Genomic DNA, 18114 nt, shown 5'->3' on the forward strand with positions numbered 1-18114 from the left:
TGGCTGCCGCACTCTTTCCTCTCGCTATAAGCGCTCTTGTGGATCAACGGCGCCCTCCGGCTCTTCCAAGGACGGGGCGTGTGGTTCAGTCTGCCCTAGGCAATACAAAGGAGCTCATGCCCGAAACAACTCTTCCTTGTTTGAGCTTTCCTTGGGGCTTTTGTGTGTCTCATCAACCCCCAGCCTCCAATCACAGTCTGCTTTCGTGATGATTCACACCTGTGGCTCGTAAAGCCCTGATAACGACGCCCTGGAAACCAGGAAGTAAACTGGTGCATAAAAAAAAAATGTCCGGGCGGAACCTCTCCTCTCCATTTTTGGTTCCGCCCGAAGTCACCCTGTGACATCTATTTTTAAGACATTTGAAAAATTAGGTGTGCGGTTTACAGAAAAATAATCAACACCCATAGAACATTTCTCAGCCAATCAGAATGCAGCATTCAACAGACCCGTGGTATAAAGTAGAATATTATGCTATTTTATACATAAACAAAGTATTTACAATTTACTGCAGTTTAGTAAATAAATATTACAGTATAGTATATACTACAGTATTTTCATGTGCTCCAAAATATAGTGTTTCAGACATGTTGCAAATGTTTTGTTTCATTTCATGAGACCAATGTGTGAACCATACATATCACAGTTCTCATTCTTAAAAAAAATCATCTCCAAGTTGAATAAAGCATAATGCACAATAGCATTTTTCAGTAGATAAAAGTTATAAGCCATTATTGCAATGCATCTAAACACCAACTTGGACAATTACATAGAGCAACCCTACAAAACACATTCAGGAAAGTAAATGAAACTTTACATAAACGTTTTATCAAATACATAACCACATTCGAGCATGAACTGTTAACTTCCTTAATATTGGGTGTGTCAAAATAACATGCAGTTGTTTCTCAGCTACTGTGTTGACACACTCTCCAGTATGGGCACTTTTATTTGTTGTTAAATAAATGATTTGTGCCATTAAATCAAATAGTAGCTTCTCTACATTACTTTGTCTAATAAGATTGCCCAACACTGAAGATCATTGCTATTGCTTATCTCCGCTGTCAGACCGGTTTTGTTTCTCAGGTGATCGTTACCCCTTTGACAGCTAAAATTTGTGAGAAGTTTGTGAGAAGAGGAACTGCTCAGTCAGGTTACTTTAAAAACAAGCCCCTTAGTCATTGGCTGAGCTGTTGTTTTTGAGGAACTTTGACCAGCTTGTAAGCGAGTCTGTTATAAAGTAGCATGTGATTATGTTGCTGTAGTTTTTCCTCTTCGGTAAGAAAGAACCAGGTGTGACAGTCAGTAAGCAAATGTGATTAAATTTAAAGGACAGATTTTTGAAGATCAGTGCACCCTCAGATGTAAGGACCCTTGCACACAGGTAGGGACAGCTGTTGATACTGGAATCAATTTGATGCAACATCATATAATCTAGATTTGAAACTTCATGTGTAAAATGCCAATCTGTGTAATATTTATTTTAAAGCATAATGTTAAGCAAAACATTTAAGAAAAGTGTAATATTTGGTATTTGGACACTTTTTGTTTATCAAACTATGCAGAAAATGTTTGTAGTTTGCTACCTGGGATTTGCTACTTGTTATTTTGTATGTGCCTGTTTGAGGTGAAATGCTTTATAACCCCTATACACCTAGAAACAACTTGTTAAAAGTAAAGTGAATTCAGCTTGTAGAGAAGGTCATTCGTTTGGAGATGCCACTTGACTTTTAACCTCTTCTTTGGGCCTATACCCATACCAGTTTTCAGTTTTCTCAGCTGTGTATTTCATGTTTGTTTGTGTTGGTTTGTGTGTTTTTAGCTGACTGCTGACTTGGATCATAAGAGGTTCTGCTTCATTCTGAACAAATGACTGAAGCCCATCTGCCTCGCTCACTGGAATCACAGCTCAGTCCCGATGAGATGAAGTTACTTGCTAAACTAGAGGAACAGAACAGGTCAATGCTTTCCCAGAAATGACAATTGAACATAAACTATAAGTTACACATTTACACCAATGACAAATACTGTATCTTGTTTGTACAGTGTGTGACAGAATTGTGTTTTTTGTGTTGAATTGCAAAAAACAACATCGTTCTGTCCACTGCTGTAATTAATTTGCTTGTTTGTAGAGTCTGTGTAAAGTTCAAAATGTGTTCTTAATCTGTCACACCACAGAAAATGTGATATTAACCATCCCAGACAAATTTGAATGACGGAAAAAGCGCCAAGTAAATAAAATAAGTTATAAAAAATCTTGAAAACCCTGCTGAAAAAAAAACAGCATCAAACCAGCATGGGAATTATGCTGGTCTATGCTGGTTTAGCTGGTGGTCACCAGCATACCAGCACCAAAACACAACATATGCTGGTCTTGCTGCTATGACCAGCATGGGATGCTGGTGCTAATGCTGGTTTGGTGCTGGTTTAGCTGGTGCTAATGCTGGTTTAGTGCTGGTTTAGCTGGTGCTAATGCTGGTGCTTTAGTTGGTGTTCACTAGCAAACCAGCACCAAAACACAACATATGCTGGTCTTGCTGGTTTCTTCAGCAGGGAAAATTGGCAGGATTCTGAAACGATAGGGACATGTCCACATCTGCGCTGAAACCACCCACGCTCACTTGCAGGAAGGCTGTCGGTCTCCTGACATTTTATCCGTCAGTTTTTCCTACCCTTGTGTAATCATATTAGGTTTAGGTGTAGGGTAGGGTATGGGTTTAGGGTTTGGGTTTGGTCCTGTATGTTTATGGGAGGTAGCAAAATCTTACAATTGTTTGTGGCTAGAAGGTATACAGCTATGGCTAAAATTTCATGAAATCACCGGATAAGTGCTGTTTTCATCCTAATCCTACCCCAAAATCTAACCCTAAACCTAACATTTCAGGTACAAAGCTGTCACTGGGGCAGTACCATTTAAAGAAGGTCCTAATATGTACCATTTAGGTTTAAAAATGTATCTTTGAACTGCCTATATGTACCTTTGAAGTACTAATATGCACTCTTTTGGAACAAAGGTGTACCTTTTTTCACAGGATACTGTCCCAGTGACAATTTTTGTACCTTTATTTCTGAGAGTGTAGCCAGAACTGCTGTTTATCATCCTAATCCTACCCCCAAATCTAGCCCTAAATCCAACATCTCCACAGCAAGAAGGTCCCTGGTTCGAGCTCCGGATAGTGTGGAGTTTGCATGTTCTCACTGTGTCAGCGTGGGTTTACTCCGGGTACTCCGGTTTCCTCCCACAGGCCAAAAAACATGTAAGTTAGGCAAATTGGAGATGCCAAATTGCCCCCAACCTGTGTATGGATAAACTTGTCTGAATAAAACTTGTGTATGGATAAACTGGTTCTCGCCATGAATATAGCCATAGATGCTGGGATGACGTAAAGAAATAAAGGAAGAAGAAGAAGAAATCCAACATCTCATGAGATTTGGCCGTAGCTGTATCCTCTCCAGCCAGAGGCAAAACGGTCATCTGTCTCAACTTTCATACTCTACAACCTGAATGGATGCTCGCAATTGTGTTGGGGCGGGGCCATGCCTTTTAACCCCACCCAAATAATCCTGAACTCAGAAATGAGAAAAACTGTTAAATGGTGTAACCCCACAATTTAGTGCTACATACACTCTCAGAAATAAAGGTACAAATGTAGTCACTGGGGCAGTACCCTTTCAAAAAAGTACACATTTGTCCCCAAAGAGTGCATGTTATTTCCTCCAATGTACATATTGGCAGTTCAAAGATACATATGTGTACTAAATGGTACATATTAGGACATTTTTTAAAGGGTACTGCCCCAGATCCAGCTTTGTACCTTTATTTTGACAGTGTAGGTCACAATCTTTGTTTCAGCAATACATTCATAACAATTATAATGGGAAAATAAAAAAAATGGGGAAATGACTTTACCCTGTCTTTAAATATGTTTCAAATTTATGGCTTAAACCCTCCTTTTTACTTAACCTTAAAAAATTGACTTTTTTTCCTAACAGGCTGCTAGAGAAAGACAGCAAGTCTGTAAATGGTGTCCTGCAAAGTCCCACCTCACCCAAGATCTTCACTTTTGAAGAGAACACCTGGGATCAAGTGGTTAAAGAATGGGACGACTGGAGCAAAAATAAAGTTGGACAACTCAAGGTAACTGAATCAGTGAACTCATCTGGAACCCTAACACTACATTAATCATTTTAATGAATACATCAATTTAACCTCCTTTAGGAACTGATCAGGAGAGGGATCCCGACTTACCTGAGGTCACACCTGTGGCAGCTACTGTGTGATGCTCAGAATGTGGCCGCTCGGCAGGAGTTTCCACAACTGCTGAAAAGCTCTTGTCACTCTGAAACACTGATACGCAAAGGCCTGAAGCGCATCCTACCACAACACCGGCTGTTTCAGAGCAGGGCAAGCGAGGAGGCCATGTTTAATGTGCTGAAGGTCAGATAGTTTACAATCTGTTCCCTTAATTACAGAAAATGTCATTGTTAAATTCACATTTTAGAAGTATGGGCTAACATCATATTGCTTTTCTTACAGGCGTACTCTGTCTTAGACCAGGAAATTGGGTACTGTCAGGGATGTGTGTATATTGTGGGTCTGTTGCTCACGCAGGTAATCTATCACATCTGCTAAAAATCTCAACTAACATCCAACTTAGTTAAAACCTGATCATTGTAACTTTGAAGCATTAAATCTTCAAAATATACGGTCATGCGGCACATCGTTGTAAAGCTTAGACTTTCGGGATTCCATTAAGTGCACACACAAAGCATAATATGATTTTTAGCAGTCATAAAACTGTAATCTAGTTCTTAGTTACCTGAACCAGGCGGCGCCGATTTAGGATATTTACTTACCTTCACATTCTTCCCTTTCTCCGCTTCGGTGAAATTGTCCAAAACAAATTGTTAATAAATCCCCAAAAGTCCAAGGAAATGGAATATCCAAGCCTTTTAATCCAAAACGATTTGTTCATCTCACAATCTTGACCTTTCTGACCGAATTACGATATAAATAGTGTATACAATTAGTTCACTAACGGACATTCGTTCGAATCTCACTTTTCATTCATGATTTATAATGAATTTATTCACGTTTATTGTGCAACGTCTGAGGAACAAACACGCCCCCTTGTGGAATTTCAGCCATTACATAAGAGGCTACAGGCATACAGGTCCCGTTTTTCTGTGTTTCTGAAGCTTTGATTGTGTTTACAGTGCGAAATATAACATGTGTTCATGTTTCACATGTAAAAAAATGCGGTATTTTTCACACAATTTACTTATCTATATAGCGCTGTTTTCACGGGCTGATGTCTTCTTTGTTCTACGAAGTCCCTCCTTCAGAAATACATATCGAGTTCTGATTGTGTAGTTTGTTTAGTGTATTGTGAATGATAGCAGCTTAGCTTGCCGTTAGCATAGCTGGCGATTGATGTATTCCTGTGGTCAGAGTTTAGTCAAAAAAACTGTTCTACTGACGTTATTAAAGCAGGAAGTAGAGGGCTGTAGTCCAAACGGCCGTTCGCTGTAGGCTTTGAAAGGTGAATTCTGTTAAAGAAAATATATTGCCTGGCAGTGAACTTTGAGCTTTATTATTTTACAGGTATTATTTATGCTATAATAGCAACATTGCACACTAAATAGGTGTTAAAAAATGGGATCAGGAAGAATGTGACAGCATAACACAACGTATGCTGATGTTTTAACATGGTGTTTAGCTTATCTCAATAAACCTGAAATGTCATTTGAAATGTATATTTCAGATTTTTAAGATTTGTTTAGTATAAGTGAGTCGTACTAGTCTAGGACTTTTGTGTTTTTGCTTCTGCCTTTGATTGTTTTCTGTCTTAGATGTCTGAAGAAGATGCCTTCTGTGTGTTTGTGAGACTTATGAAGGACTTCCAACTGAGGGAGCTCTATAGATCCAATACGGTTGAACTTGACTGCTGCATTTACCAGCTAGACTCTATTATTCAGGTAAACAGTTATAATCTCATGCTTTCCTCAGATAAGTTTAACACTGAAACTTTGCCGATCTAAAGACCTCTTTTCTCATTGATAGGAGCAGCTTCCAGATCTTCACTCTCACTTCCAGACTCAGGGTTTCCACACATCGTTGTTTTCCTCATCCTGGTTTCTCCACATCCTCCTGTCTTCCCTGCCCATCACAGCTGCCCTGAGAATTTTTGACATTTTCATGTGTGAGGTAAAATATCATGATATTCAGTTACATTCCACATATCCTTTATAAATCACATCTCACTATAGATCAGTGGTTTTCAAAATGGGGGCACGAGTTGGTGCCGGAGGGTGGGATACACTACGTTGTATCATTTATATGTTTTGTTTAATTGCAATTCTAAGTTTGAGATTGTTTTATGTCATTCTTTGGGAGTGCGCAAAGGGATGCACCCTACACAAGGGTGGGTGGTTGGTGCGGCGGCACACACCGAAAAGTTTGAGAGCTTACAAATATTTTAACAATATGACTCATATGAAAAGTGTTGTTATACGTGTACCATAGCATGTGGTCAATATGTAATTGTGTAATGTGAGGGGCTGGAGATCGTGTTCAGGGTTGGTTTGGCCATGCTTTACATAAAACAAACAGAACTTATGAAGCTTGATGTAGAGGGCATGATGCAGGTAAGGGTTTACTTAAATAAACATTATTCTATTTTTTATTTGTCAGATGCTAGTTTTAATTTTGTTCAATGTTTTCAGTGCTTGAATTTAGCACAAGAAGATTTAGATCCTGACAGGCTGATTGAAGCAGCATATTACATAAAATACAACCCCAGAAGAATGAAAGAGTAAGTTTCATCCACCCAGAACAATGTTTCTTCTTTGTTGGTTTTGTACATAAGGATGTCTTTTTGGTTTAATACATTTTAGATTAAGAAAAGAGTATGCATCTATCAAGGCAAAAGAGCTGGAAGAACAAGAAGAACTAAATGTTAGTCGCCACTTAATATTTCTCGAACCAGAATGCATGTCTGTTAGTTACAGCCTCTTTGTATCATGTTTGCAACTCCTTAGTTTGTTCTCCTGTTTTTTTCCAGACGCTATATTCGGAAAACAAGCTTTTAAAGCAGAGACTTGACATACTGGAAAAGGTGAGGGAAAGTATTTCACCACAAAAGTTCCCCAGATTAGATTTTTATTGCTCATAGCCAAGCTTTTTCATAAGATTTTTTAATTTGTGTTTCATTAAAGTCTCAGATGTTTCTTCTAAGATTACATGAGATGATTAAAAAAAGACAATACATTAGGAGTAATGTTCACACTTTCCAAGCTTTGCTTAGGAATTTTATGTTTAAATTTATGTGCAGGCTTACTGAGTCTATTAATGTCATAAGGTCTTTAACGGACCCTAATATAAGTGAGACAATATACTCCTCCAGTCTCTGGAAATATTGGAATCAACATTTGTATGTTTTTAACCAGTGAGCACACATTTGTGTGTAATTTATGTTATGGTTGATTGTGGTTGTTTATGGATGTTTGTGTTTGCCTTTTTATACTATTGACGTTTGTATACTGTGTGTGTTTTTTATATTCGGACTTTGAGTCTGGCAATAAAGATAATCATATAGAGCTATACAATTACAGCTGTGATTCATGTACACTGTGATTTTTTACTAAGGAGACTTTCTACAGTAGACTTAAGCATAGGTTTCCATTTGCTCTCATTTTAATCTCATTGATTAAAAATATCTCATCTGATCTTGATACATTTTGGTCCATGTCTTTACATCCCCATCCCTCCTCGAGATGTTCAGAAAAACTGGTGTCACAGCTGAAGGAAGAGTTGGAGAAGACTCAGCTGAACGCTACAAAGTCACTCAGCACTTTAAAAGAGATGCAGGCTAAGATCTTGCAGATGGAGGTAACACATCAATCCCCTGTTCCCTATAAATAAATAACAGTATGGAGCATTAGGCCTGGTCTTTCTGACCCACAATATCTGTTTTTTTCTCTAATGTACTGTAGAGCAGCACTGGGCCCAATGCGAACAGTGTTGTGTACCTGCAGGGGGAGCTGATCAACTATAGACTGCGGGAAGCAGAGGCTCTCACCAGACTTAAAGACCTCAAACAGCACATTAAAAACATGGATGAGAAGTGGCAGGTGAGCGCCGATATATTGTAATTGTATTGCCTAATTCTGGATGATTGTGCATTTGAATGTTTTGCTTTTTTTCAAAATCAATAGATGCATTGTGGAGGTCAGCAGAAGGGCTGCGATGTGCAGAATGTCCTGCAGGTGGAGCTGTTGAAAGAAACTGTTACTAAGGCTGCACTTATAGAGAGCCGTCACAGACTGCTGCAACTACAGACAGAGGTTACATCCCCATGTGCTCAGAAGTTTAGATATATACTTTAATCTCTGTGTTCGATTATTCTCTATATTACTACTTAGATTATAATCTGAATTTTGTTGTTTTATCAAATGTGAGTTCTTTTTTAGTTGTGCTTTTGCTGTGCAAAAGTCTTAGGGCACCACCACTTGTTGTTTTAGAAGTTTAAATGTCCATCCATATTTATTTTTCAATCTAATTTATTAAGATACAAACAGAAAATACAGAAAATATGTACAAACTTGACACATCAGTTTATATACAGTTTTTAATACTATATACACATTTTCTGTATTTTCTGGATGTATTCTATTAAAGAGACTGAGAAACAATTATATACACTCACCTAAAGGATTATTAGGAGCACCGCCATACTAATACTGTTTTTGACCCCCTTTCGCCCTTCAGAACTGCTTTAATTCTACGTTGCATTGATTCAACAAGGTGCTGAAAGCATTCTTTAAAAGTGTTGGCCCATATTGATAGAATAGCATCTTGCAGTTGATGGAGATTTGTGGGATGCACATCCAGGGCACGAAGCTCCCGTTCCACCACATCCCAAAGATGCTCTATTGGGTTGAGATATGGTGACTGTGGGGGCCATGTTAGTACAGTGAACTGGTTGTCATGTTCAAGAAACCAATTTGAAATGATTCGAGCTTTGTGACATGGTGCATTATTCTGCTGGAAGTAGCCATTAGAGGATGGGTACATGGTGGTCATAAAGGGATGGACATGGTCAGAAACAATGCTCAGGTAGGCCGTTTCATTTAAATGATGCCCAATTGGCACTAAGGGGCCTAAAGTGTGCCAAGAAAACATCCATTACACCACTACCTCCAGCCTGCAGCCTGTGGTAACAAGGCATGATGGATCCATGTTCAAATTCTGACTCTACCATCTGAATGTCTCAACAGAAATCGAGACTCATCAGACCAGGCAACATTTTCCAGTCTTCAAATGTCCAATTTTGGTGAGCTCGTGCAAATTGTAGCCTCTTTTCCTGTTTATAGTGGAGATGAGTGGTACCCGGTGGGGTCATCTGCTGTTGTAGCCCATCCGCCTCAAGGTTGTGAGTGTTGTGGCTTCACAAATGCTTTGCTGCATACCTCGGTTGTACAACCTTGGTTATTTCAGTCAAAGTTGGTCTTCTATCAGCTTGAATCAGTCGGCCCATTCTCCTCTGACCTCTAGCATCAACATGGCATTTTCGCCCACAGGACTGCTTCATACTGGATGTTTTTCTCTTTTCACACCATTCTTTGTAAACACTAGAAATGGTTGTGCGTGAAAATCCCAGTAACTGAGCAGATTGTGCAATATTCAGACCGGCCCATCTTGCACCAACAACCATGCCATGCTCAAAATTGCTTAAATCACCTTTCTTTCCCATTCTGACATTCAGTTTGGAGTTCAGGAGATTGTCTTGACCAGGACCACACCCCTAAATGCATTGAAGCAACTGCCATGTGATTGGTTGAATAAAGGAACAGTATGTAAGAAATTTTATATCAATTAATCATAAAATGGCCCTAATATGTCTCTAGACATCAAGAAATCATTTTCATTTCAAATACTTATATCACTGACAACAGTAGTCTGGCCAGGATATTGTTATTTAAAAAGTGGAGTTGCAGCCCTCAACTGATGTTTATGTTGTCATTTTGTGTATTGGCCACCAGTTGTGTGATTGCAGTACCAGTTTTAGCCACAAGTTTTGTGATTGCAATACCAGTTTTGGCCACAATCCTACATACTGTTCCTTTAAATAATTGCATTAATGAGAAATTGAACAGGTGTTCCTAATAAACCTTTAGGTGAGTGTATGATCACTATAACATTGAAAAAACAACAAATCTAATTCTGGCATGGTGGCCTAAGACTTTTGCACAGTACTTTTAGTACCTTGTTCAGTTAATATAACATACTAAACATTTACAATACAATTTATCTGATTTCATTTAAAAGGACAGCAACTGTAAAACATTTAAAAATAATATGTTCCGTCCACACCCACTCCCCACTTTAGTTATTGTTAATCATATGTGACCTTTGACGACTAAACCAATCACAAAAGGTCAGTTTCAGTCAGTTTTTCATTTGAAAACTGAATAAATAAGCTTTCCTTTGATGTATAGTTTGTTAGGATATAACTATTTGAAAATCTGGATTTTGAGGGTGCAAAAAATCTAAATATTGAGAAAATTGCCTTTAAATTTGTGCAAATGAAGTCCTTCAGCAACACATATTACTAATGATAAATATTTTTTATATTTACAGTAGGAAATTTACAAAATATCTCCATGAAAAATGATCTTTAATATCCTAATGATTTTTGGCATAAATAAATGATAATTTAGACCCATACAATGTATTGTTGGCTATTGCTAAAAATATTCCTGTGCAATTTATGACTGATTTTGTGGTCCAGAGTCACATATTTGTTTTATTTAATAATATATTTTCAAATGATTAAAAATTATTGTTAAAATCCGTATATGTTAAAATGTCTTATATTGCTGGAAATAATTATATTTTACTGTATATAGGAGAGTTAAATCAGATTGTAGCAAATTAAAATAATTTCCTATCTGTTAGTACTGTAAAACAATATTAAAATGTTCATTTTAATGTTATATTACTTTCAAACTACTAATCTTGAATGTTTCTATTGGTATCATCTGCACAATATAGAATGACATTAAGAGGAACCAGCTAAAGCGAATTGAGGCACATATTCATAACCAACGAGAGCGTCTACAAGAGCTGACAACACATAACCAAGATCTACACAAGCAGTTGCAATGGAGCAGGAAGCAGTTTTCAGCTGGTAAATACAAGGTAACACCTCATCTGACGTCATCTAGTATGTGACAAACTGAAGGTGGTTAATTACCAGCCCATTTACTCTTTCAGGCTAAATAAATCTTGGACCGCAACCATCATTGCACGTCACGCCTCTTGCTTATCCCAGCAATTTCTGTTCAAAAGTCACTGGCAGAATAGTGCAGCAAAAGAAAATAGTCCGAAATGTGTCTTAACAACTCTTACGAGTCACTAGTAATGTGGTGCATGAGGGTTTCTATTATAGTGATAATAGTAACAATAGCACCACTTACACTAACACTGTACCCTTTCAAAACGAACATCTGTGCAACAAAAGTGTCATATTTGTCCTCTGAGGTACATACTGGTACTAAATGTATATCTCTGTACCTAATGGAGCATATTAGGACAATATTAGGTATTGCCCGCAGTGACAGTTGGGGTACATATTTTAACCATTTTTTTCTGACAGGGGAGACAGTAAACAAGGATCACCGCTGTGCAGAATTGGCAGCCAGGCAAGGATTTAAAGGGGCCATGGCACAAGACTTTTTTTAAATGTCAAATAAATCTTTGGTGTCCCCAGAGCACATATGTAAAGTTTAAGCTCAAAATACCATATAAATAATTTATTATATCATGTTAAAATTGCTTTGTAGGTGTGTGCAATTTTTTTTGCCGTTTTGGGTGTGTCCTTTAAAATGCAAATGAGCTGATGAAATTCAAACACTGATCACAATGATGGTGGTTTGATGCAATTAAAACTCAATTGTGCTATTGTGCTGTGGTTGGATAGTGCAGATTAAGGGGTGGTATTATTATAATAAGAGCTCCTTGTGACATCATAAGGAGAGCCAAATTTCAACGACCTATTTTTTCATGTGCTTGTAGAGAATGGTTTACCAAATCTAAGTTACTAGGTTGATCTTTTTCACATTTTCTAGGTTGATAGAAGCACTGGGGACCCAATCATAGCACTTAAACATGGAAAAAGTCAGATTTTCATGCCATGGCCCCTTTAAGAATCTGTAGCTCACGTTGTATACATTATTTTTACACATTAGCTCAGTGTAATAGTTTAGCTATATCTGAACAAAAGTAATTTACCTGTCATTTATTTTGCTTGGTATCAGAAATAATACTCTAAAAGGACTCTATGCAGAAGTCTACAATAAATTTCATCCCCAAAAGTCGTTGGTTGATGTTGTTGCTGCTGTAACGGTCTAAACACCATTTGACGTATTCAAGCTAAACAACACCCTTTTCAAGGATTAAACTCTTTCGTCTATGTAACATAAAACTCATGTATTCACAGTGTAATACTCTGATCAGTTACAAATCCATTTCATCATAACACAATGACTTAAAGAAATCTATTGAGTTATCTGTTTATCGCCCAGACACACTTAAAGGAACCAGTATCTTCTGCTTTTTTAAAGAAAAGAAATGATAAGATCTTTCTCACTCTGCTTGGCAGATCCTTTAGATGCAAGCGTAGTTCACACTGAAAGCAGTCCAATATATCACACTTGTCTCTCAGCTTATTTATGCAGAAGTGATTTTGCAAAAAAAGCCAAACTGTATCTCACTTTGCAGTGATGTGAAACAGACGTTTGCATGTATTAATGTCACTGTGCACAAGCTCTCCGCCGGATGAGCTAGTCTGGCATGACAGTGGTTAAAGTAAACATGCAAATGATTTTAAGTCTGATTTCAAATCAATGAATGTTACTCCAAATGTAATTCAAGATGGTATTTTGTTCATTAAACACGCTTCAGTACAACCAAAATGCTTTCCAGCCTATACTGTATTGGTTTTATATGTTTACCTTTTCTCCAGCAAGAAAAGCAGAAAGAAGATGCAGAAGACATGGCCGTCATTGGAGATCTTAAAAAGCAGATTGCAAAGTTACAAGTTCAAGTATGTTTGACCCTTGCACATACACATACAATAACTCTGCTTCTGCTTCTTGCGCTACAAAAAGCTTAGCAATGTAACTATGCTTAGCTTTGCAGTTAGCACAAATATGGTTGCTCACAGGTTTGTGGTTTAAAAATCAGTATTACGTTTGTGATGCACAGTCGAACCAACCATTATGAAACAATTTAGGCGTGGAAAGTACAATCGTGACATGTTTTCTGAACTAATTCTAAGAGCTGATGCGTGATGTGAATTCTTTTTACATTTTGATGGACTCGTGGAGGTGTTAGATATAAACTTGCTACCCACACACATGCCAGGGCAACTTGCTACTCGCATACACTAAATCTTCTAGTATGACTATATAGATTTGACTTTTAACGGAAAGTAACAACAGAATGTATACAAAAGTAAAGGATCATAATTTTCGTATTTTTGTAAATTCACTAGTTATTGATAAGTCAGCTGAGGCGTGGTTACACATACGTGCCGTGGAACTCTCTGATACCAAAACTTCTGCTTATTAAGTGAACATTTTCTCAAATAGCCATACAATGGCCAGGAAACTCTTAGCACCTCTCAACACGTCTGCTCCGTGTGATTTGTAGCGCTCTTCTGTTCAGTAGATTTACAACCAGAAGCCCTGGCTTGGAGGTTCACGATGAGCATAGCTGATTATAAAGATAATGGAAGACCTCCTCCCATTGTAACCAGTTAACCGTGCCTTCTGGTTTATTATTGTTTTGCCACACAGCATTGTCAAAAAGGTGCTAGTGAGATAAACTGCCATTCACATGACTTGCACAACATGCAAAGGATAAAGTCATTTTACAAATGAACAATCGGTAGTATGAGTGACTCAACAGGAATGTGATTTCTAGTTGAATTTTAATTTGATTTTTTACAGCTTTAAAAATGTTAAGCTTGAAGGGCAATGTTACTTTTTTGCACAACATTAAATATACAAACTTTATTTGTAAATGTATATGTGATACTTTTCATTAAACTGCGATTGAAGAAGTTTGATTTTGCCGTTATGTAAAAACTGTTTGGCAGTTTTGATTCCAGCGCATACATTTCGGCCCTAAAAGAGGAAATCTCTTCTCTATCTGTAGCAAACAGAAATGTTGCTTTAGTAGATTGAGTTATGTCTAGTGAAAAACTGCTACTATCAGATAACCTGTTTGTGTAATCGCCTCAATACCTCGTGTTCTCTGTCTGCTTTTCTGTGGTTTTGGTGGCAAGGTGAACCTGTCTGATTAAATAAAATAGGTGTAATGTGGTATGTTTCTGATCTGATGTGTTGTGACACTAGATTGAACTTTAAGATTTTTGTGCTGGGGTCATAAACAGTGGGACCTACACGTCCAAAAGGTCCCAAAAGATATATCGTATTTTTAGTAATGGGCCCGGCACATGCTATTGTCACACAAATGCACTGAGAACCAGAGACCTCAACGCATTATCCACTGCTTTATGCAGTTATTTCAATCACATACTCTTTAAAGAGATGCAGAGAAACCAGAATAGCTGATGCTCTGCGTTTCAGAGGTTTTGAAGAGAGCTGAATCTATTGCCGTGGTGCTATTGACTGTTTAAGTCCGTCTTTGGTTTCCTGTTCTTGCTGTGAAGAAAAGCTTTGACACATTTACAGCATTGCGCTGTGCTATGAAGAATTTCATACAGTATATTTACTTTACTGAAAAGGATTTGTCCTTTAAACTGTAAATACAAACTGCAGAGTACAATTATAAGGTACAAAAGGCTGTGCTTTATTGTATAATATAATCTTGAGTATGACATAAATATAACCACAGGCATGGCCTCATGTGTTTTGTACTGTTAACACATAATAAAAATATTGGTAATGTTTTACAATACAGTTGTATTTGTTAATAATAATAATAAATGCATTAATAAACATGAATAATGTTTTTTGTACATTAAAGGTATAGCGGAGGATTTTCTCGAATTTTAGAAAAGAACCGCCTTCTCCACTTTTTTAAAAATGCAATTGTGCAATACTCTTGATTGACAACTAGGAGGACCAATAGTCTTGATGATCCACCCGGAAAAAGAAAATCCTCCGCAATACTTTTAAGTTAATGGTTACAACTTTTGATTTTTAAAACATAGTAAATGCAGAAATTATATATTTTTTTGTGTAGAAGTATTGTTTGTTGTTAGTTCATGCAATGTATTAACTAATACAACCTTATTGTTAAGCATTACCAAAATATTTTATATTGCAAATAATTTTAATGTTATATTTAAGTAAAGTTTTTCAATGATAATCTTCCATTAGAAAACAGTTCCTGGTCCACTGTGGAAAAAAAGGTCCCTAGCTGTTACAAAAAGTACACCTTTGCACCTAAAGAGGTCATATTAGTACCTCAGTACATACTGGTACCTTAAAGGTACATATTGGTACAACAATGGCACATTTTGCTACCATATGCATTGCTAAGTGGTTCATATTAGGACCTTTTTAAAGGGTGCTTATTGTTTGCAACAGTGTACTGTATGCAAACAATAAGATTATTGGAAATCCAACATATAAGGATCAGTTATGGGTGCTGTGAGGTGATTCAGATACATTCACTATAAGGTCCTTGGTCCTCAATTACCAGAGTAATTGACCAATCAGCATCAAAAACCTGGAACTTTGTATACTTTCGTTTACAAAGGCGTGAAACCCACCGAGTGGCCAGGGGCGCCCACCGACACGCCCACACAAAAATCGCCGCAAAAGATGCTTTCCAACAGCTGTTTTAGTATTCATTGTTAACTTGTGGACCTATTTTTCCAAACGCCTCACACCCGTATATTCTACCGTTGAGAGTTGAATAATAGACACTCCAGCCCAGTTGGTGGCGATAATCTTCCTTTGCCAACTGCAAGAATACAAACAACGTTCCCAGCACGGAGTAATACCGTACCTCACAGCACATCTAATACAAGTCAATGGAGTTGGACAAAAACTACGATAAAACCTGTTGGAAAGCATCTTTTGCAGCGATTCCCGTGTGAGCACACCAGTGAACACCCCTGACCACTCGGCGAGCCCCACGTCCCCGCAAACGAAAGTTTAATGCATTTTAGGAAGGATTGTTCCTGTGCACCTATACAGCCACTATAGAGGTGGGAGTTGATATAAGAAACACCCGAAAATTCTCGGGCCAGCATCATATGTCGAAATTTCAGTCAAAACCGTTCTATTTCATCATAAACAATCTGAAATAGGGCTTTAAGTGTAAAATACCAAACTTGTCCTTTAATAAAAGACATTACCACAAGGTTTAAAGGAAAACACCACAGTTTCTCAATATTTTACAATGTTCTTACCTCAACTTAGATAAATTAATACATGCCATCTTTTTTCAATGCGTGCACTTTTAATCTTTGTACAGCGCTTCTTGAATGTGTTTGTTTGTTTGTTTGGTGGCTTCTAAATTCATCCCTGTTTGGAGCCATAGGAATGAATGGGGCTAAATGCTTTACACATCCACGAGACGCTGCACAAAGATCAAAAGTGCACGCATCGAAAAAAGATAGGCATGCATTAATTCGTCTAAGTTGAAAAACTATTGAAAAACTGTGGTGTTTTCCTTTAAAGTCTTATTATGACAAATCTTGTGTTACTCATTAAGTTATATTTTCACACAGTAGTATGATAATGTAGTCATAACGTAATCTTCATATTTTACAGATTCACAGCCTCTCTAAGTGAACGACATCATTTTCCCAACCCTCGCTGAGAACTTCGACATCCGCCTCTGTGGAGCGACACCTAAAAATGGACAGCTGCCCTGGTGTCCCGTCATCCAGTCTCCAGAAGCCATCCAATGAAACACTCAAGACATGCTATTAACAGCACTGCCCACAGTTTCTGTGTGCACTGGGCAAGTGTCTTTAAAGCTCCAGGTATAAGGGCCACAGCAAGATGGCGTACAGTATGTCATCAAATGTGATGTGGAATCATATGCACACTGTGACAGTTTTGCCATTGACACTTAAAAGTGACACCAAGATTTCTCTCATTCTTGCCATAAAAGGATGTGGAATGCACAGTCTAACAGTTAAACACCACACGACACGTGTAAGAGGTGTGAGTGTGATGCCATTCTGTCACACGCTACAATGGGTTTTAGAGTCATTTTACTATAGGAGACCCCTTACATGATTGGACAACAGTGATTTCAGTCAAACTAGATTTTTTGGTGTATCAAAACTATTATATTTTGACTTTAGTCTCAGAAGATTTACAATACAGTTACTTAACTTTGATGACAGCCTTTGTGTTTGTCTGTGCATTGACATGTGAATGCACATTTAGGATTATAGATGAGACAAACCAATAAACCACATACATTTTTGGTCTCCCTTATAGCTTATGTCTTATAACGCACTATTACCCATGAGAAAAATATACTTGAATGTACTAAAATATATTTATACATTGTTATTTTTGTGCTAAATAAAAGCATAAAATCTATACTCTGCAAATATACTAATTTAATGTATACTATCATTCTATATTAAGTACACAATTAGTGCTTTAAAATTAAATTTAAATAAAGTTTTTAGTGCACCTTTTTCACCTAAATTATTCTACACTGTATATTTACTTACATGGATGTTGAAACAATATTAAAATATTTAACATTACTAGCCCCATTTGATCGATTTGATATGAACCCAACAGATATTAAATGTATGTAGGCCTACAGCTGTGATTGCACATTATTTAAAGTCTTTCATTCACTTACTTCTCAACTCACTCTAAAAACTCACAAATAAAAGACAACAAATGCATCAAATCTATGTAAAAACGCCCAGCGTTGGCTGAGATGTTATTTCTGTAAGAACAATTTGAGAAACCACACCTAGGACAAATATAAAATCGTCCCACACAAACAAGCGAAAATCCTAATCTGATTTAGATCACTATATGGGCGTCTATAGGAATCAGCAGACATTATAAACCTATTGTAGTTTATAAAAT

General features: G+C 37.4%; 1 protein-coding gene across 3 annotated transcripts; it reads left to right on the forward strand.

The window, feature by feature from the left end:
- The first annotated feature begins 1240 nt into the window (after nt 1-1240).
- Nucleotides 1241-17606, forward strand: evi5a (ecotropic viral integration site 5a). 3 transcript variants are annotated; one of them, XM_073853484.1, is made up of 17 exons: nt 1241-1384; nt 1823-1958; nt 3994-4138; nt 4220-4438; nt 4538-4612; nt 5854-5979; nt 6065-6208; nt 6559-6648; nt 6727-6815; nt 6898-6958; nt 7065-7117; nt 7774-7891; nt 7996-8133; nt 8218-8346; nt 11057-11203; nt 13029-13109; nt 16819-17606. In XM_073853484.1, exons 2-17 carry the CDS (start codon nt 1870-1872, stop codon nt 16837-16839), a joined length of 1725 nt encoding a protein of 574 aa, XP_073709585.1. In that variant the 5' UTR covers nt 1241-1384; nt 1823-1869; the 3' UTR covers nt 16840-17606. The 3 variants fall into 3 exon arrangements, with proteins under 3 accessions (XP_073709585.1, XP_073709589.1, XP_073709592.1); XM_073853488.1 differs by having other exon boundaries at nt 11057-11192; XM_073853491.1 differs by lacking the exon at nt 13029-13109.
- Nucleotides 17607-18114: the final 508 nt, after the last annotated feature.

This window comes from Misgurnus anguillicaudatus, chromosome 2 (assembly GCF_027580225.2).
Source record: "Misgurnus anguillicaudatus chromosome 2, ASM2758022v2, whole genome shotgun sequence".
Classification (NCBI taxonomy): domain Eukaryota; kingdom Metazoa; phylum Chordata; class Actinopteri; order Cypriniformes; family Cobitidae; genus Misgurnus; species Misgurnus anguillicaudatus.

Excerpts from the sequence above, each read along its gene's own strand:
- evi5a (XM_073853484.1), top strand. The coding sequence starts at position 1,870 with ATGACTGAAGCCCATCTGCCTCGCTCACTGGAATCACAGCTCAGTCCC. Across the intron at positions 7,118-7,773 it reads AGACTTGACATACTGGAAAA|GAGATGTTCAGAAAAACTGG; the intron begins GGTGAGGGAAAG and ends CCATCCCTCCTC. Across the intron at positions 11,204-13,028 it reads TTTCAGCTGGTAAATACAAG|CAAGAAAAGCAGAAAGAAGA; the intron begins GTAACACCTCAT and ends CCTTTTCTCCAG.